At 38.4% G+C, this 18,722-nt stretch overlaps 1 protein-coding gene across 6 annotated transcripts; it reads right to left on the minus strand.

Annotated features, from left to right (window-relative positions):
- On the minus strand, positions 1 to 13,359 carry DAZL (deleted in azoospermia like). Of its 6 annotated transcripts, none has more exons than XR_001878158.1 (12): positions 12,939 to 13,359; positions 10,540 to 10,674; positions 10,128 to 10,219; positions 8,776 to 8,827; positions 7,569 to 7,635; positions 7,105 to 7,244; positions 5,722 to 5,802; positions 4,869 to 4,925; positions 3,685 to 3,786; positions 2,843 to 2,941; positions 1,012 to 2,260; positions 1 to 106 (listed from the first exon to the last, which is right to left on the minus strand). XR_001878158.1 is itself a non-coding variant. In XM_017835479.1 (11 exons), the coding sequence occupies exons 1-11, from the start codon at positions 13,035 to 13,037 to the stop codon at positions 2,207 to 2,209; spliced, it is 978 nt and encodes a 325-aa protein (XP_017690968.1). In that variant the 5' UTR covers positions 13,038 to 13,359; the 3' UTR covers positions 784 to 2,206. The 6 variants fall into 6 exon arrangements, 1 of the variants encoding a protein (XP_017690968.1); XR_001878159.1 differs by lacking the exon at positions 12,939 to 13,359 and adding an exon at positions 12,750 to 12,920; XR_001878161.1 differs by lacking the exon at positions 12,939 to 13,359 and adding an exon at positions 11,905 to 12,029.
- Positions 13,360 to 18,722: the final 5,363 nt, after the last annotated feature.

Below are 18,722 nucleotides of genomic sequence, written 5' to 3' on the forward strand. Positions count from 1 at the left end.
CTGTTAGAGGACTTTTAGGAAAAACCATTTTGTTTCTTTGTAGCAATCGAGGATCAGATCACCTTCATGTTAAGACACGATTCATCTTGGTTTAGCACACAAATACCTAGAAGGAAAAAAATATTTCCATTTCCGACAGGGAATTAGTGTCTGTGCCAGACAACCATTCTAATGGAGATCCAAGAATGCAAACAACCATTCTAATGGAGATCCAAGAATGCCATCTGTCTGGCTGTCTCATTCCAAGAATAATTCTGTCAGTGGGCAAAGCTTGTAAAGAAAGTATGAAAAGGCCAACAAGCAGCAAACTGGAGCACTTCAGCCAAGAACCGTAATACAAACCAAGTGTCATAGCTCTAGAACAGAAAAATACAATGCTTGCATTTACTTGGTATCTTGTCTAAACAACTGCTTCTTTTGACAAAGAGTTATCTTAATATTTAAAGGAGACTCAATGCTTTTGAGTCTCACAGAGAACATACATACTGTGCACAAGCCAAGGCAGATCCACCAAGCCTCACTACTGCCTGCTGGCTCACAATTAAAACAGTCCACTTGATTTGAGAATACAAGAGGTACAAATTTGCAAGAAGCTTCAACCATGCACCCGTTTTAGAAATGCCTTCAGCCACACACAAATTAAATAGATGTTTCAACTTTCAGAATGCAACACAAAAGAGACTTACCTACTGTTTTTGTGCTATGTTTACAGGGTACTTCAAAACAACATTATAAATGCATGTTCTCAGTTATAGCTTGTTAGTTTTACTGGCATATGCTCCAAAAGATACAACTCCAAGACGGGAATTTAAAAAAAATAAAAAAAATTCAATTCCCTAAGGATGTGGCTAACAAAACCAGCACAACATGACGTAATGGAAGAGAAAATAAATGGCACTTGTAAGGCCTTGGCTATGTATTTCCCTGCAATAAACCTTCTCAGCATTCCTGTAAGAATAGTTCCTATCTAGCACCACCATTTCACACACACCGAACCATCAACTCACTCACCAGATGGTCCTGGGAGTAAAACTTGGTCAAATAAACAGAAAATGGGCACTCTGTGTAGGTATCTTGAGGTTTATGTCTTCTTTTGGTGTTGAGATTCTTCAATGAGAGCTACACATACGCATTTCTGTGTTTTCTTATAGCTCCACAATAAGGCTTTAAACACAGCCCAGGGCAACCAAATCAACTAGAACATCAAGTCAAAATGACATCTGCATTTGCAAAGAAACAATTATCTTTACCAGTAAACTGACATTGTCCCCCATCTCCCCTTAATTAAATTTATCCAGAACACTCCTGAGAAGCAGTCCTTGGACATTCGTAGTAACTGGAATTCTTGTACAGGGTATTAAGGTTTTAATAGTTTTACCAAATTATTAGTTAGATTTGTCACTAGAAATTTAAGTAGCCAAGGCAAAATAAAAATTTATTTCATTGTTTCAAAATACACAACTAAAATATACATGATTATTAAAATAGTCTTACAGCTAGTCTTTGATTAACAGTTTCCATCACACAACAAAAGCATATTTTAAATGCAGTATTTTCTCAGAATTTTAACATACAGATATTTTTAGGATTTTTTAATTAAAAAAATCATACTCTACTGAGTAGCCAATACAGATAATTACGTTCTTGCATTTTAAGTTACATACAGAAATGTCAGGATTCTCTTCATTACTTACCCAAAACCAATAGTGATGCTCAAGACTGCAGGTACATAAAGTGTCAGTAATGAACATAATCACATTGACTATGTTGTCTAAAGGCAACTAGGACTTAAGAAGGGCTTCAGCTCAGTTACATCTTCTTTTGCCCTGATTTAAGAACTCAGTTTTAAAATACAATCTCTTGGGTAAATAACTATTTCCATTTTTAAACTGCAAAAATTAACTGGTCAGGGTGAGTCAAATTGTGGTTAAAGCAAACCTGTGTAATATGCAAAGTGTACGTTAAAACTCAGAAGAAAATCCACATGCAGCAAACAAACTGGGGAAGCATGCAAACAATGTAACTGAAGTTTGTCAACTCTTACAACTTTAAACTTCAAATTACCCAAACAGGAACTATATCAAAACAGGCTGAACATGAACACAAACTTAACTTGAAGCAACTTTGAGAAATGTTATGCTGAATGTATTGCTGAACTGTAGTAACATCGACTTAATTAATTTAGATACTCCAAAGTCTTCATTCATCAAACACTTTTGAATCCTGTCCTTCCTTTTCGGAAGTGATATACTTTGCTCTCCTGGGATCACATAGAAGACAGGACAGGGGGAAAAAAAAAAAAATCAGATAATCAGAATAAGGTAACTGAGGTTTCATGAAAACTATATTGAGATACTCTGTAGTTTATTCCCCCTCTACAAAACTGATAAATACAGCCTCTGTATTCCCGTTTCAGAAGACCAGCTACCAACCTGAACTACAATTTATTCCTTAAAGCAGAGACAAAGCACAACTAGCCACCACCTACAGTGGGCAGGTAACTAACAAGACTATCAAGGCTTGTAACGCAACATCCTCTGTCCAAACTACATAGTAACCCACTGCTTTCAGCCACTTCTCACTGAGAAATTACTACCCAGACTTATGCTCTTAATTATCCATTAGCAATGTTCAGCAATTCATGCCATCTTGATTAAAGCCATTGAATCCAATTTCAGCACTTCTTTCCAGCATTAAGCAATTGAGAGCCAAACACGTACAAGGAAGGAAAAAAATTCAAACGGCATTCCGGATATAAATCCCTTCATCTTTATTGTATCCTGTAGGCAAACAATCGAAGGTCAGCTGTATTTTAAGATTTCTTTTTGCTTTCACTACATACCTTTATGTTGTCGTCTTGTGACAGAGAGTCATTCCTCAGCTGGTTCTCAGGATTAGACAGACAGGACACTACTGTTTGCATGCCCCTGTCCACAGACTTCTGAAATACAGTTACAGGTGCATCAATACTGATTTTCTTAGTTAGGGCACTACTACCTAGCAATGTGCTGGCGTGTCATAGGGTTCACCTGGCATTCAGGATTGTTCTCAAATGCCTTATGTTCCCTGAAGTATTTGTCATTTTTTCCTCCTCCCTAACTTTTCATACTGGTAACTCATTATCCCCCCCTTAGTGTTACATTATCTCCCCTCAGTGGAATAGGCTGGCTGGCAGCTGAAAAACAAAGTCTGTTTTAGAAAACTGAATTCAGAGCCAACTATTGGCTATACTGGGGTCAACTTCCACAAAACAGTGAAAAAGGGAGTAACCACTACCAACAGATGCTTGAAGCTTAAAATAAATCTAAAACAGCAGGTAGTGCTACCTAATATGCTTTTTTAGTACCTGTAATTTTCCCTAAAATTATTACAGATTAAAGTAAAGGTGACAGGTAAAGTTCTGNTTAAAAACATTAGTATACTTAATCAAGTAGATCACACATTTTATACAGCCCTCAGCATTGCAGACAAGCACTAATAGTTTAAAGGAAACATAAGACTTCTGAAGTTGTACACATCAATCAGATACACAGGACTGAGCAACTGGCTAAAAGTGGCAGCTATAACCTAAATTCCTAGGATACCTGTCAGAGGCCCTTGACCCAAGCCACGTAATCTTAACGTGCAAATTTCTGGGAATAGGATTTATGGTAACGAACATCCAAGTTTTGAGAAAGACCTTACCTTTTGTGGGCTGTTAGCAGGCAAGTGCATGGGCTCAGGAACAGCACATTCCGTCTGTATAAATCCTGGATCCTCAGAGTGATGGTTTACAGATGCATAAACCTGTATAGTTTTGTAAGTATTGTAATACTTCAGTAACACTGCATGCACAGTTATATTCTCACTGACCCTCATCTATCTATCTGTAAAGCCGTGCCAACTATATCTTCAAACTTTTACCAGAAGTGTCCTGAGTGGGGAAAATGCTGTATCCTGATCTGTTTTATTAAGGCAGTTACTAACGGTACTTTCAGTTGCGTAACAGAGACAGTTCAAGAAGAGTTGTCGCTCATATAATCAAGCTTAAAAAATCTAATAATGAAAGCCTTACGCAGTCCTACTCTAAAGACTCTTTGACCTGCTACCATTTAATTGTTAAGTGACATACTGTGGCTGTATCATACTCATGGATGTTATTGAACAAAAATTACTTCAAGCCAACAGGGTAATCAGTATTTCAGCGACTTCTGAAAACTTTCAGAAAAAGAGAGTATCATTCAGAACAAAATTATGTATTACAGTTTTTAAACACTTAATTGAAACTGCACTCAATAACCACAAGATTATACCTAAAGAACATAAAAATGCCCCAAGAAGCAACTTTAAGTTCCAACACTGCTAAAGAAAAATACACAGTATTTTTCCTCTCTCCATAGATGTCACTTGTATAAAGTCATAGAGCACAAGTCATTTCTTAGAAGCCAGCAGCACCATCTACAGTTTTGTAGCAGCCTGGGAAACTAGTTTTAAAAGCTGTTGAAAGGAGCCAAAAATAAATCAGTATTTGCAAAGAACACTGAAACTTTTTAAATTTAAAAAAACATTGTCCATCAGGTCATCACTTCTTTTTCCTCTGACTTTTCCTGAAAAGACCAATTCCATTCATGTTAAAATTCCAGAGTTCTGTGACCAGAATGTATAGAGTAATGCCATAAAACAGGTAGGTCTGTTCCATCTGGTAACTCAAAAAGGCACCACTTCAGTAGAAATCTTAAACAATTACATGCTCTTGTCAGCAAGATTTTTATAGATCTGATTACATACAGATCCAGACAACAAATACTTTGATTTTTTTAAGTATCAAACAGTAAAAACCACGTGCTAATTGAGAAGACGGTTTCAGAAGTTTAACTTTGTAGACTCACCAGACCAGGAGGCATAACATAACTTCTTTGCTCCCCAGCAACCCACTGTGGTTGACCCTTAAACAAATATTGGACAAGAACCAGCTTTAATCCATTAATTTCCAACACAGACAAGTAACTGCTCTGCAAGAGCCACCATTTATACCATTTCATGTTTGGATTTTTCACTAAACAACAGTCTATACCTTTACGTCCAACAAAATTGCTTATGTTATTCAACTGTCTCCTTCCTCTTCTCATTCCAAATTAAAAAAAAAGAAATAGGACTTCTAAATATTAGGGAAAAATAAGGGAAATCACAGCAGCCACACTGAAAACAATCTCAAACCTCTAGCTGCTTCCAGTTACTAAACTTCTAGTTTAATTTTAGTAACAGGACTTACCCACGTCTCACTTCTGAGTTCAAAACCCACTATCAGTAAGTGCCTTCTCTGATGTTTTTAGAGTGCCAGAGTGCATCCCCCCTATATACACCCCACATTTGTATAGTCTGCTAAGACTCTTATGTAATCTAACACCAGCTACCCTTGCTACACCATGTACTAACACAAAGCTCCTTCCCACAAGAAAAAGTACTGCTAATCCATGTACTTTTTTCCTAATTTGGAAATTGTTTTATCACTGTATATTTAAGGAAACAAAAACTATATTCTATTAAAAAAAACCAAAGCATATACTAAGGTATTCAACAGTTTCCACCTCATTAAAATAAAAATATCACTAGGTTTTAATATCTGCAAAGGAAGAGCTGAAGGAAAACAGAATTCACAGTAAGATCAGACTTTGGTTAACATTTCCTTACTGTTTTGTCAGGTATCAAATAGCCTTCTGCTGCTACTAAAGCTTTACATACCTGATAGTTATAAGCCGGTTGATATCCTATGGGAACTTGCTGCTTTAGCAGTACAGTTGGTGATGAACTGTATGGATATGGCTGCAAATAAAGCTTTGTGTTTAAAACTGCAAGTCTGAAGCAAGATAAAAGTACTTTTATTTGTAGAGGTATTAGCTAGAAGCACGTTTTCAGAAGTATGTGGCTATACTGTTACTTCAGTTCCTGTTCAGACTAGGCTCACTACTTAAAAGAGACCCTTGCAGATTTCCCATGGGGCTTGGCTTCAGCACTTCAGGCACTAATAATCTCTAGTAAGTGGGATTCTAAAGTGTCTTATACGTCTAAAAATCCCATTATCTGCTTGTAGCTGATCTTTTAAGTCATTTCAGAAGAATAAGTTATGCCATAAACTTTCTGTAGTAGACCTGAAGCAGACTAACTACTATACAGCCTGAAGATCAGTTTCTAGGAGCCAAAGGAAAGCTAAATACTCCAGTTAAGACATTTTACAGTATTTCTTCCCTGTAACTACTCTGACACAACATTAACCTGGAACCTTTCTTCAGAAAATAGTTAAAGGCACATTCCAGCATTTAAGTGAGTATTTTTCTTCCTACGCTATTCTACTTTCCCAATAAACTTAGGAGGATCAGCAAGAATACTGTTATCAAGCTCTCTGCCTTATTTCTGTGAGTCACTGCAGTTTGCTCTTCTTCACTTGCTTCAAATATAGAAAGCAGAATCAGTTGGTAATTAATACTCTCCTGTTGCATTGCCACAACACGCAGGCTAATGCAGCAAGAGTGTAATCTGGTCTGTTCACAGTACAGGACTCATTCTACCTACACCTTATCCGAAGTATCAATACAGTGATGCCCTGCAGGCAATACTGTACTGGCCACGGCTATGAGCAGCAGATGCAGTAAAACAGCATCTGCTGTTCTTAAGACACAACAGCAGTTTAAAACCAAGAATCTGCTTGGCTAGGAGGAGAGAAGAGTACCAGAGACAACTTCTGGCTCCATACTTGTTTACAAACATACATTTTGAAGCTTGTAGTTTATTCTGAGGCAGGACAGCAATACATTAAAAATCTGGACAGATTTGATTTGTTAAGTACATCAACAAGAAACAAGATCACTTAAGAACTGTTAAATAATTCAATCTTAGCTCCACCTTCAACAGTTCTCATTCTTAGAAGGTATTTTCCTCTTTATAAAGAGATCGCAACACAAGCAATTTTTCAAGGTTGCTGGCATTCTTTCGAAGTGGTTTGAAGTTGTGTGCTTCTTACTCGGGAAGATAATATGAAAACAAGGAGGCAAATCAGATTGGAATCTGATCTGATTGCACCTTCAAAAATATTTAATGATTCAAAATCAGTGACATGAACAGCCTTACCTGAACATACGGTGTTACTGGGCTCATTATAGGTGGAGGCTGAAAATACGTCTCTGTATTCTGACTACTCCATACATTAGAGAACTGTGGCGGAGAAGGACCAAGGACAAACGGTCTGGGATGTATGGAAGAAGCTTGTTCTGAAGCAAAGAAAAAATAGTATTAAGGCCTTTTCACATGTATTTCATTAAGAATCTGAAAGTAAGCTGAAAAAAATCTTGACTTTTGACTTTTAAATTTAACTCAACATTAACTGTATTATATTGTGCTACCAACACAAGTTTTATTATCACAGCTGTACATCATTTATACAAGTGAGGTCATAGAAGTCAGAACCAAGGCTTAATTGTAACATACATACTGCATCAGATAAAGAGTATCTGCAAGAATATTGATGTATAATTAAGAAAAAAACCTGTTAATACATATTTGTTATATGAACAGTTTTATTTAGATATACTCACTCAGGTTTTGTTGCTTCCTAATCGCTGGTCCCAGTTTCAGCTTTTTGCCGTGGAAGTTGATTTGTGTCTGAAAGACAGTTAATCCTCTGTAAGGAATCAATGAGGTGACTGGTCTGTGGGATTTTAAGGAGACTGGACTCTGCTTCTATACCACAGTACCATCAACTGACAAACGGGTGCAATTCTCCTCTCCTTCTTAACACTGTATGTCTTATCTTTAATTTCCTGCAGTGCCCTCAGCACTCTCATTTGCCTACTCACTGTCTCCACACTTGTTTCTTATCACTTGCCTTAATAGCAACATGCGCTACTAGTAGCTTGCAACCACATATTAGTGACTGCCAGCCCTGTGGTTTTATACATACAAGTTTTAACTATTCTTGCCTCAGTGAGAATATTAATACAGAGTGACCACAGCTTAGGTTCCCTTGAAACTCTATTTACATTTGCACTTCCCTTCATTCCCACCAACTTCCTGACAGGCTTCACGTAACATATTACAAACTGTGCACCTACACTAAAGGAAACGACTGCTTCAGAGAGGGAAGTATTTCAATACATTTATTTTCACAGTTACTGTACTCAGTTTGGGAAGAAAGAGGGAAAACAAAAAGCTCTGTCCATGGTTTGAGACCTACTGAAGTCCATCAGAACCAAGCAGCTGATTTGGCTGTAAACACTGAGATTTAAAATTTCCCTGATAATGAACTGTAAGAGCAGAAGGGCTATAACAGTTCTAACCCTCATCTCCTGTGTTAACTACGGGAAATTTATAACACGTGAACAGCTGCAGCACCGTCCAAGAAGCTTAAAAAATACTTGCACTCCAAGAAGCACAAAAATGCACAAATACTGCAAGAGAAACATACTGCATCTGCTGAGATGTCAAGTAAAAAACTGTCTTCCATGATAATGTTATCTCCAATAATAAAAGGTCTGTGTATCTGACATAAGGACAAGGATTCTATGACAATCATCCACTACAAAAAGCAAGCATCCAAACACACCAAGGCTAACACTAATTTTGTTTCTTACTTAAGTAAATACATAAAGATCCTACCACTGGCAGATAGTTTATCAAGTTTACTTTTTCGGCTGCCCTAGACTTTCCTAGTTCTAACTTACTCTACGTTAGGAAGTTGGCTTCCCTTGAACCTGTCTCTAGCCTTCATAAATCAACTTCGAATAATTTAGCAAAAGAGCTTACTTCTACTATTTTTTGAACATCCACATTCTCCAGGAAAGACACAAATCCATATCTAAAAAGGAAAAACAGGCTATTCAGTGATCAGAGTTTGATCTGATTGTTAGAACAAGACCAGTTAACAACATATATGCCAGGTATGTTATACTGCACATCAAGTAGGACATTAGTTTATGATTCAGCCTGAGAAAGTATTTACTGCTAACTAGTAGCATCTACTACTAGGCCAGGTGAATGACAGATTCTAGACTAATATGAAACAAAGATTATTTTTCCATTTCAACTTCTTAAAATGAGTACTGCTGTTGGTATTAATAACTCAGAAAGGTAAAAAAATTAAGATCTGAACTATCATCACATTTTGTATTTACTATAGAGGTCTGGACAAAAGCAGGAATTACAGGAATAGTGACACCAGTGGGGGAAGCAATCCTTGAAGAGATTTTTCTCTTTATTTCACTGCCTCCCTAGTTTACTATATTAAAAACTGTGTCCAGTTAATCAAGTCAGTCAATTCATTATCAATACTCAGAACATGCACTGGTTAATTGCACATCAGGATTCACTGTAAGGACTAGCAATGGATATGAGCAAATAAAACTCATTTCCAGCTCATGCATTACTACATATGCCTAAAAAAATGTGACTTCTTTGAATCTATGCATAGAATCTTAGAAAAAATTGGGCTGGAGAAAACCCCAGAGAGCACATTCTCCTCCTCGAAGCAGAGATAACCTCAAAACTGGGATAGCTTCCCCAGAATTCAACAGGCTAAGGTCCTACATTTCCTTATTTAAGGGTTTCACCACAATAATCCAGATTTTTTTCTATATACCCAACAGGAATTTCCCTTGTTTGAACTTTGTTCACATACTCAGTTTTACTCTTTACCCAAGTGAGTTTGGGTGGTTTTAATCTAGAACTTATTGCCAAGTGTCAGAAGAGTGCAGTCCCATTGCTCTGCATAATCCATCTTGATTCTCTTAACCATCCTGAACTCTCTCTAGATTTTTAACTACTCTCACCATCAGAAAAGCTCTGCAGAAGAACTGTCTGCATAAGCATGACACAAGTTTAAAGCTCTGCTTCCACTGGTTAAGGGACAATAACCCTCTTTTCCTTGAACGGATAGACTGAAGCCAGAAAAATCAGGCTGTTCTTTGTAAGATTACACAGACTTAGTTAGGGGCAATACAGATTTACTGGTTTAACAGTGTTAATTCACCAAAACAGAAAACTACAGCTAGCACTACGGCTTAAGCATGTCAAGTGTGTTGCTAAGTATCTGCTCATATTACCTATGACAGAATTATGCATAAGCAGCAATTTAAAACAACCACTCATGTTGTACTCACCCTTTCGAAACACCAGTTCTGTCAGTGATTACTTTCACCTCTTTCACAGCACCATATTGTTCAAAGACAGTCCGAATTTCTGCCTCTTTCATCTAAAAGAAAACGAAGTCTTGAACTTCTTCAAACACATTCGACTGCTTAGAACTGACTTGAAGCAAACAGTACCATCTTTTTAAGCCCATCTCCTACTAGCTTAAGAGCTAAAGGTTTGTTTTGGCACACCTGTTCCAAAATTCTCCCATGGCTTTTCAATACCTTAAGACTAACAAAACGCACACATGAAAAAAAAAAACAAACAAACCCCACCACCACTATGCAAAAAAGCCCCCCACAAACCCAGAGTTAAATTTCCATTTTCTTCCCACTGAAGTACATATCTTAAACAATTAAAAGTGTATGAATATATAAATACCCTTAAATCAATTCCACCAACGAAGACTGTGTTTGGCATGATTTTTCCTTCTGGTAAAACATAACCTTGACTGACTGTTGATGAATAGGTGTTACTCTCTGAGGCACTCGCACATTGGGTCTCCACATTTACAGACTGAAAAATATCAACAAAAACACTTATTAGTCGACCTATTACACTTTAAGATATCAGAATGCCTGCAGCTTCCTGTAGATATCACATAGACATCAACGACAAAAATGAAGCAAAAAGTGAGAAGACCACTTCTTTGGCTGCCTACCCAGCTAAAAGGGCATTTGAACTGCAACCTCAAACTGACATAACTGTTGGCTTCTTTCTTTCTAAATCTGTTCCAGCAAACCACGACAGAAGTAGTATTCACTTTGCTGTGCAAATTCTCTGGCAGCCTAGAACGGGAAACAGCTCTCAGCAGAAGTACCCACCCAGCAAGAAGCAGAACCAGCACAAGGAAGCAGGCTGGTGCACAGATACTGCTGGTACACCTGTCATACACACCCTCGGCTGCCGTGGAAGAGGAGCATTCCTGTCTCACTAACGATGCAGAACAGAACCTTCAAGGATAATACACTTATTTAACCCTTTTACACATTAAATAGCTGAAAGAAAGAATGAATAGGCTACTTAGACATTCTGGCAATTTGGTAAGCATAAAAAATAAGCTTTAATAGTTAATACAAGTGTTTCTTAGAACTCGAAGAGATGAAAAATGCACAGGGGTGAGAGCCTCACAGTACGAACACAAGAAACACAATCTTCCTTTAAAGCTAATTTTCAAGACTTCAGTACTCTGATGCAGAACTTTTGCCAATTCAAAAATAAATTTCAGCTTACTGGAATTAACAAATCTTTTTCCTTTTCTCATCACAAGGTAAAATTAGTCAGTTTGCTCTCTCCATTATTCCAGCAAGCATGAAGTTTAAGTTGATGTCTGGAAATTGGACTTATGTCCTCATTAGTCTTTTGGCGAAAGGTGAAAATGGACTATTGTTAGAACCAGGTGGCTGCTCAAATGGGTTGCAAACATCGCTCAATTTAACGCTGATCTAGGAGAGGAAAACCTTTTCTTCTGGCCACAAATGCACAAGCCCCCAGTCCCTCAGGCTTCCCGCCGGCCTCAACACGCTCTTTGTTTAAAGTAAGCATTACACTTCCTGCCCTTTTTTTTTTAACATTTGAACCCTACGATTCACGTCCCGCTGCGCAGTTTCCATGACAGCGCTCCCACCGCCGCCTTCCCGATGGGCAACAAGAGGAGCTCTCGGCCCAGCACTGCACGCTAACAGCTGATACTAAAGAGGCTAAAAAAAAAAAAAAAAAAAAAAACAAACCAAAAGAACACTTTACTCGTATACTGTTTGAAGCGTCTACGCTTCAGTCGCAAGTCTCGGTTTTCAAATTAAAAAAAAAACCAAAACACTAAGAACAAATAGGAAGTGAGCTGTCGGTGCGCGGACGGCAGCTGCTCCCGCTCCCCGCACGGCGCCCGCAGCGCACTGGGCGAGGGCGGAGTTTGTTTCTGGCGGGTGAGGGAAGCCGAAACGGGGAACCTCGGGCGAGAAACGGGGAACCTCGGGCGAGCGGGGCCCGTGGTGCCGCCGCCATTTTACGCCCTCGCACCTCAGATGCCCAGCGCCGACGTGGCGCGGAGAAAGAGGTTTCGCACTCCTCAGATCCTCTCTGAGGACAATGGAAGCTGTTCAGAAGCCCCCGACAAGGGTTCCCGCCGACCCTAAGCGCGGCGGGGTACGCCGCCCGGGGACAGGCGAAGCGCCGTGCGCAGGGCAGCAGCACCGCGGCAGCGAGCAGCTGAGTCCATATGGCGGCGCTGCCGCCATAAAATGGCCGCTCATGGGTGTGAAGGCCGGTCCGTCGCCAAGCCCTCGCCAGACCGTAAGGCCGACCCCCAGCTTCCCTCGCACAACTCTGTGGCTTTTCACTCGCGGCACTCCCTCCATAACCTTAACCCCTCATCTCGTTAGATTTTAAAACCTTCAAGGTGTTTTAAATGCTAGTAGCCCTCAGGGGCTCCGCCCCGTCACAGCGCTATAAGGCAACATAACCCCGCCTGATTACCCTCTCTGTAAAAAATTTCTTCCCGGCGGCTCCGCGTTCATGCTCCTCGCATTACCTCCCAGCACCCCAGTACCCTCTGTCCCGGGACGGCGCCCATTTCTCTTCCCTCCACCTACCATCATTCACCGATGCCGAGGCTGCGCCCACACACCAAAAAATGAAGCTTTTAAAACAAAAGCAAAATGATATTTTTTGAGAAAAATTAGGGACAGTATAGACAGGTCCTGAGTGTCACCGAGACCCCCTGCGGCCGCCTTCTTAAGTAGCCCCAAGTGGAAAGGGGCGGGGAAGAGGCTTATACCAACCCGAGTGGGTTTCTCACATTCGTTCTCTCCGCCCCTCATGTAGCTCCCGGTGCTCTCCGGCCCCGTCCCGGTCTGGGTCCTCCGCTTGGTGTTGCACATGTTTGAAACACCTGGAGGCAAAGCGACGGCTGGCCTGTCATTTGCGGCATTGTTGCGCGGGATGTTGCTGCTGAGTGCGTGTGATGGCAGCAGCTCTTGGCATTTTTTACGAGAACTCGCTCTAAACTTGGTTTGTGGCACTGGTGTGTTGTTGAAGAACCTTTGAGACAAAGCTTTTCAGACAGAAGCTGTAGCTTTCTCATCGCTGTTTCATGAACCAATGTTATATAGCTATTCTAGAGCAATCTGTTTCCATGGTGTGACGGCCTGTACTGAAAAGCAGCTTGCTGTTTCATCACCAGTGGCTGAAGACCTTTCTAGAAGGAAACTCTCTGGTTCTACAATAAAACGACAGGGTTTGGAAATAAGTTTTAAATAGTTTTTTGCCACTGGTGTCAGATGTTTAGAACAGATTCTGATTTTTGAAAGTTCCAGAGAGAGGGGAAACTTATGGATGTCTTGACAAAATTAACCCAACCTCTAACCGAGCTAGGTTAGTAAAATGTTTTATTTATGCGGGGTTTTTTAATGGCAAAAGCATAAGAATGATCCTTTTTTAGGATGAAAAATGAAAGTAGAAGGCCAAATTGACAAACTGGAATGTATCTAACACGTAAGATGTTTTTTTCCGATGAAATTTTGTTTCTTGTATTGCTTAGGGGTTTTTTTTAACAGTGCACCAAGTGACATGAGTAATCACATATTAAAAGTAAACTGCTGCACTAGATATACCTGGCCCCAGAGTTGGTTTAGGTAATAGCAGTAACAAAGCCCTGATCACAAAAGTTGTATTTATGTTAAAGAGATTTTGTTATGTTAAAGCTGCTGGGATTGCAGTATTATCTAAAGGTAAGTGTTGGCTTTCCTGCACCTAATGCCTCCTTACTTAAATAAAAGACATATTCTACAATACTTTATAAGATCTATATTTTTATTTGCAATGGCTGAGATTTTGAAAATGGACTCCCAACAATGAGGGGAAAATAATACATAGTATTTACTTTTAAAAAATGGAATAATATTTGACCTTAGGAGTGACAACAAGTTAGTATCACTATTTCTTAAGTGCAAAGGGAGTATTTCTCCTTTTAATAAATCCTGAAACTAAACCTAGTCTTAATTGTCCAAAATAGAGCAGAAGCCAGATTGGGGGTGGATTGAATGTGTACTTTACTCCTCTTTTATGGCCCTAACTGCAAGTATTCAGAAGGATTTCTTGTTTGCTATTAAATGGAAGATAGCTGTCCTGAAAGTGATAATATGAATGCTGGTCCAAGATAAAGAATTCTTTACCTTTGGCTGTGGAAATTATGGTGAATGTTGTCCTCTTTTAGCAAATCTAATGTGATTCCAACGCAGAAGCAGAACACTGTAGTTGCTATAGAAAAGCAACCCTTAACAAGGCATTATAGATTCTAGTTCTAGGAAGCTGTCCTTCTGAGCTTCTGTGGGGTGAGTTTGGGTCAGGTTTGTGTCCTGTTTTTCCTTAACTTGGTATTAGCTTTTAAAATTATAGAACATCTGTTACTTAAAATAAAGGAGAGGGTAGTTTATCTTCTGCTGCCAATTCATTTTCATGGCTAGGCTTCCGGAAGGAAGATTTGGGAAGGCTCTATCCACATTTGCTACAGGCACCCTGGTGGCTTGTGAGGCCAATACGTGACAGACATATCCGATTGCCAATACACAAATCTCAAAAGAGGTGGGGGGAGCGGAGTAGGAAATTATTGTCTTTGTTTTATCAGTATTGCTGTTGGAAGAGTTATTGCTCAGTAGATTTTTTATTTTTTAGATTTAGTTTGTTAAATGCACTGAGTAGCAGAAAAAGAAACAAATTTTATATTTTGCTACACCATATAGTAATTACCACTTCAATACAAGGTTTTATTTTGCCTTTTTTTTCATTAACTAGTAAATTGGTACATCAATTAATTTGCTAAATCAGAATAATGCAGGGAGAGCCTCCGTTTTCAGATCTGATAGGCTGCAGTGGATGAGGATTCTACAAAAAATGTGATGAAAAATTGCCAATCTGATAGAAATATTAGTGGTTACATCTTGAAATTTAATAGTCAGAAGTACAGAACTACATACCTTAAAACTCAGATTAGATTTAGTCTTCTTAGAAGTAGAACTAAATCTGGATAGCAAGAGTATCATACAGCATTTGAATTTTTCCAGCATTTCTCCTGACTCTACAATTTTGGGACCTTTTCTTGAGAATCATGTTGAGTCTTTCTGTAAAGCTAAAGCAGCTAACTATTCTGAGAGGATATGTGAATGTGAAAAGAAGGGTATAAAAATATATTCAAGCTATTAGGTTAAGAAAAAGAGAAGAAGTTTTAGACAAGCGTGCCAGAGAAAAAGATGCTGAGTTACCAAATAGAATTTGAATGTCTCTTTTCTGAGTTTCCTATTTTGTGCTGAAGAGAAAATGCCACATATGTTTCACAGCAGTCAGTTTTAAAGGGTTATTCTATATCTAGTCAAGCTTTGGACATTTCTTTTATGGTTGTTTGCATCGGGATAGCTATTTAAGGGCATATATTATAATGTTGTGATGAATATTTGCCTTCAAAAAAAAATTCCATGCTGTTATAATTTGCATTGAAACCCCTAAGAGTTTCTACTGGCCTCAGTAAGCAAACCCGAATCCATATTCTTACTGGCATGCTAAAATCCTTTGAAATGTAGTGGATCGTTTGCAGACTGATTTTTCTTGTATTTTTCCCCCCTGACTCTAAGAAGTAAGGGAACACTAATAGCTTATATTAAAAAAAACCCACAATTAGTTTCTGCATTGATAACATTCCAACAAAATCACTTTTTTTCCCCTTTGATTCAGATGAAAACCAGACGATTATTTTCAACATTAATCCATTTACTTAATTTTCAGTAGTGGAATTCTTTTTGGAGCTCATTTTTCTAGAAATCGCATTATTTTAGAACACTTTAATTAGTCTGATAATAAGTTTAACTCATACAGGCAATAATTAAGTGAAAACTTAAGACCTAAACCATATATACTTGAGTTATCCATAATCTAAGTCAGGACAATGCTGAAATCATTGTACGAAGTTGTTCTGTGGTCAAGTGTATATTTAACATTACCAATTAATTAGGATTAGCATTTAGGCATTTAAATTATGACAGGTTTTTTAAATTTTAACCCGAATAACTTCAATCACTGTAGGAAAGCTGATACACACTTTATTTTGTACTGTGGCTTTGAAAATACTCCATGATTTTTTCCTATAAATTTCTCTGGTCACTTCTTGAACTCAGGCCTGCAAAACACAGTTTGGCGCCAGGGACCACAAGGCAAATCGGCATTCCATGGAAAAAGTACTTGATTGCTTAAGCTTTTCTCCTGACAATTAGAGCCATTTCATTCAGGACTTAACAGACAGTGTTGGTGCTTTTGTCAAATTTTTATGCCATGCACGATTTTACAAACTTTTGTCGTACCTATCTTTCAGCCGCTTTCAGATCACAGCGTTAGCTCAGATTTGCTTAGCCTCCCGCAGGGGTTTGCCTTCCACGTTGGTACAGTTATGAGGCTGCTTCGGTTTATTTATGGATGCCATGAGGCTAACATTGTCCAGACTGAAGTGAGAAGGAAGAGGTACTTATCACCTCATGAGATCGGTAGCAGAATTAAAAATTTACAGTAAATACTACGTTTCTGCTTTGTGTTCTCCTTTCTTGCACAAAGCGTTAAACAGTCAAGAGTGGAATAATAATAGTTTTAGCTAGCTGTCGGAGAGTTACAGAGAGTTAACAGCATGTTGAGCTGGAGACAGACGGACTCCAGACAGACGGCGCTTTCCTTGATGGTCGAGGATTATTTGCATATGACTGTCCACAATTGGCGGGTTTGCTGATAAAGTTACAGGTACTGGTTATGTCATACAAAGTCTAACGACTTAAACACAGTTAATGTCTCCATGTCAAATAGCTGAAATAGGTATTATTATTATGCAAATGTGATAAACTAAGAAAATGATTCGAGCTAATTAAGAGAAAAGAGTGTAAGGTCACTATGACCTGGAGAGAAAAGAAAAACAAGTCGTAAAACTTAATTGGGCCCCTATAAAGAGAAAAAACAAGTTACCTCCCTTTTACCTTGTGTAGGATGTATGGTGAGAGAATTTTGTTTAGTTAGCTAGGTAATAGCACCTTTCTTAAAATTTATAACTTTGTATAGATAACAAGCGAACATTTGCTGAAAGTCTGACCTAACAATGTGTAATGTTTATACTTATGTATAATGAATATTCATGTAGTAGCTGGAAATAAATGTAGAACAAATGTCTTCATTGGGTGTGACAGGCGTTGGGAGTTGTTGGACCCCTTCCCTGATCACCCAGCGCTGAATTTGCTTTTATCATATAATAAAATTCTGATTGGAAATTGCCCGATTGGGTTTCCATTTCTCACACAAATGTTTTGCTTAGTGTAACTGCATTTGTGGTGGAACTCAGAGCTAAGATGAATATACCGCCAAAAAAAAAAAGTTACATTCAGTCTGTATCACAGGCATATTAAAATTTTTGTTGTGTAAGTAAATCCTACAAAATCTTTTGCAAACTTCATATCTAAGGCTCTTTTCTAAAGCAGTTAGAATCCTGTAGGAAGGACAATAGCTTCCTAAACATTCTTTTGCCAGAGGAAGCCAACAAATATGTTCAGATAGTTTCTGGTATTATACCATGGTTTTTTCTGTTGCAGTGTTTGTACTCATTAAGCCTGAAGTCATTAACTCCCTGCTAGGTGCACTTGATTTGAGAGCAATGTGATTTTACAAATCCTTCTCAAATCGAGTTTTTTATGAAGTCAGAGGACGGAGGCATTTACAAGGCCTGAAAACTAAAAGCCATTTTTCAGAAACTTGAGACTTGTGTCTTTTCACAATGATGTATTTTCTTTGATTTTTTTCTGTACCTGTTTTAAAAAGTCAAAATATTGCTAATTAATATTTTTATCACATTTTTAATTTAAGGTGCTTTTACAGGGAGATCCCTACAGATAGACCTCTAAATCTAGGAATTAAAGCCTACTGGTTAGGTGTTTTTAATCCTGTTTTGTCACAGGTAATTAAAATAGTCTACAAATTATTTTGATTAATTCTATTTATGGGCAACTCATTTCTGAACAAACCAGTTTGTTTTAACTAAAATGGAATGAGGCACTTCTGTATTAAGGAATGGCCTCATATGGAATTAATTAGAAACAGTTCCATGTGCATAAAAGCCTTAATTAACTTTTGAGTGAGTTTCATTTGCAGTGTCTTTGCTGGAATGTGCTGGATCTAGATGTATCCATATGAGTAACTAGAGTCCCAGGTGGGCTTCTATGACACGCACTGAAATAAGTTCTCTGGCAGTGTTCCTGGTATATCAGCTTGTTACTTCTTTGACAGTACAGGTCCATTTGCACATTTCACATGATGTTTGCCCCTTTCACTGTAGTGCTGTGGAGTGGGACTACAAATATAGCATTAGTTTGGGAGAGTTATGTATTCCATATTAAGTATTCTAGATGATAGTTGTTATACAGGCAAGCAAGAGAAAACCAGCTTGTTACCTAATACATTATTTATTTCTGTTTTAAAAAGTAATATGCATTTGTCTGAAAAGACTTGAAGTGGACAGGTTTGGCCTTATCTCAATCTTCCTTCATTTA

The sequence above is a fragment of the Lepidothrix coronata genome, unplaced genomic scaffold (assembly GCF_001604755.1).
Source record: "Lepidothrix coronata isolate B3197 unplaced genomic scaffold, Lepidothrix_coronata-1.0 Scaffold258, whole genome shotgun sequence".
Lineage (NCBI taxonomy): Eukaryota > Metazoa > Chordata > Aves > Passeriformes > Pipridae > Lepidothrix > Lepidothrix coronata.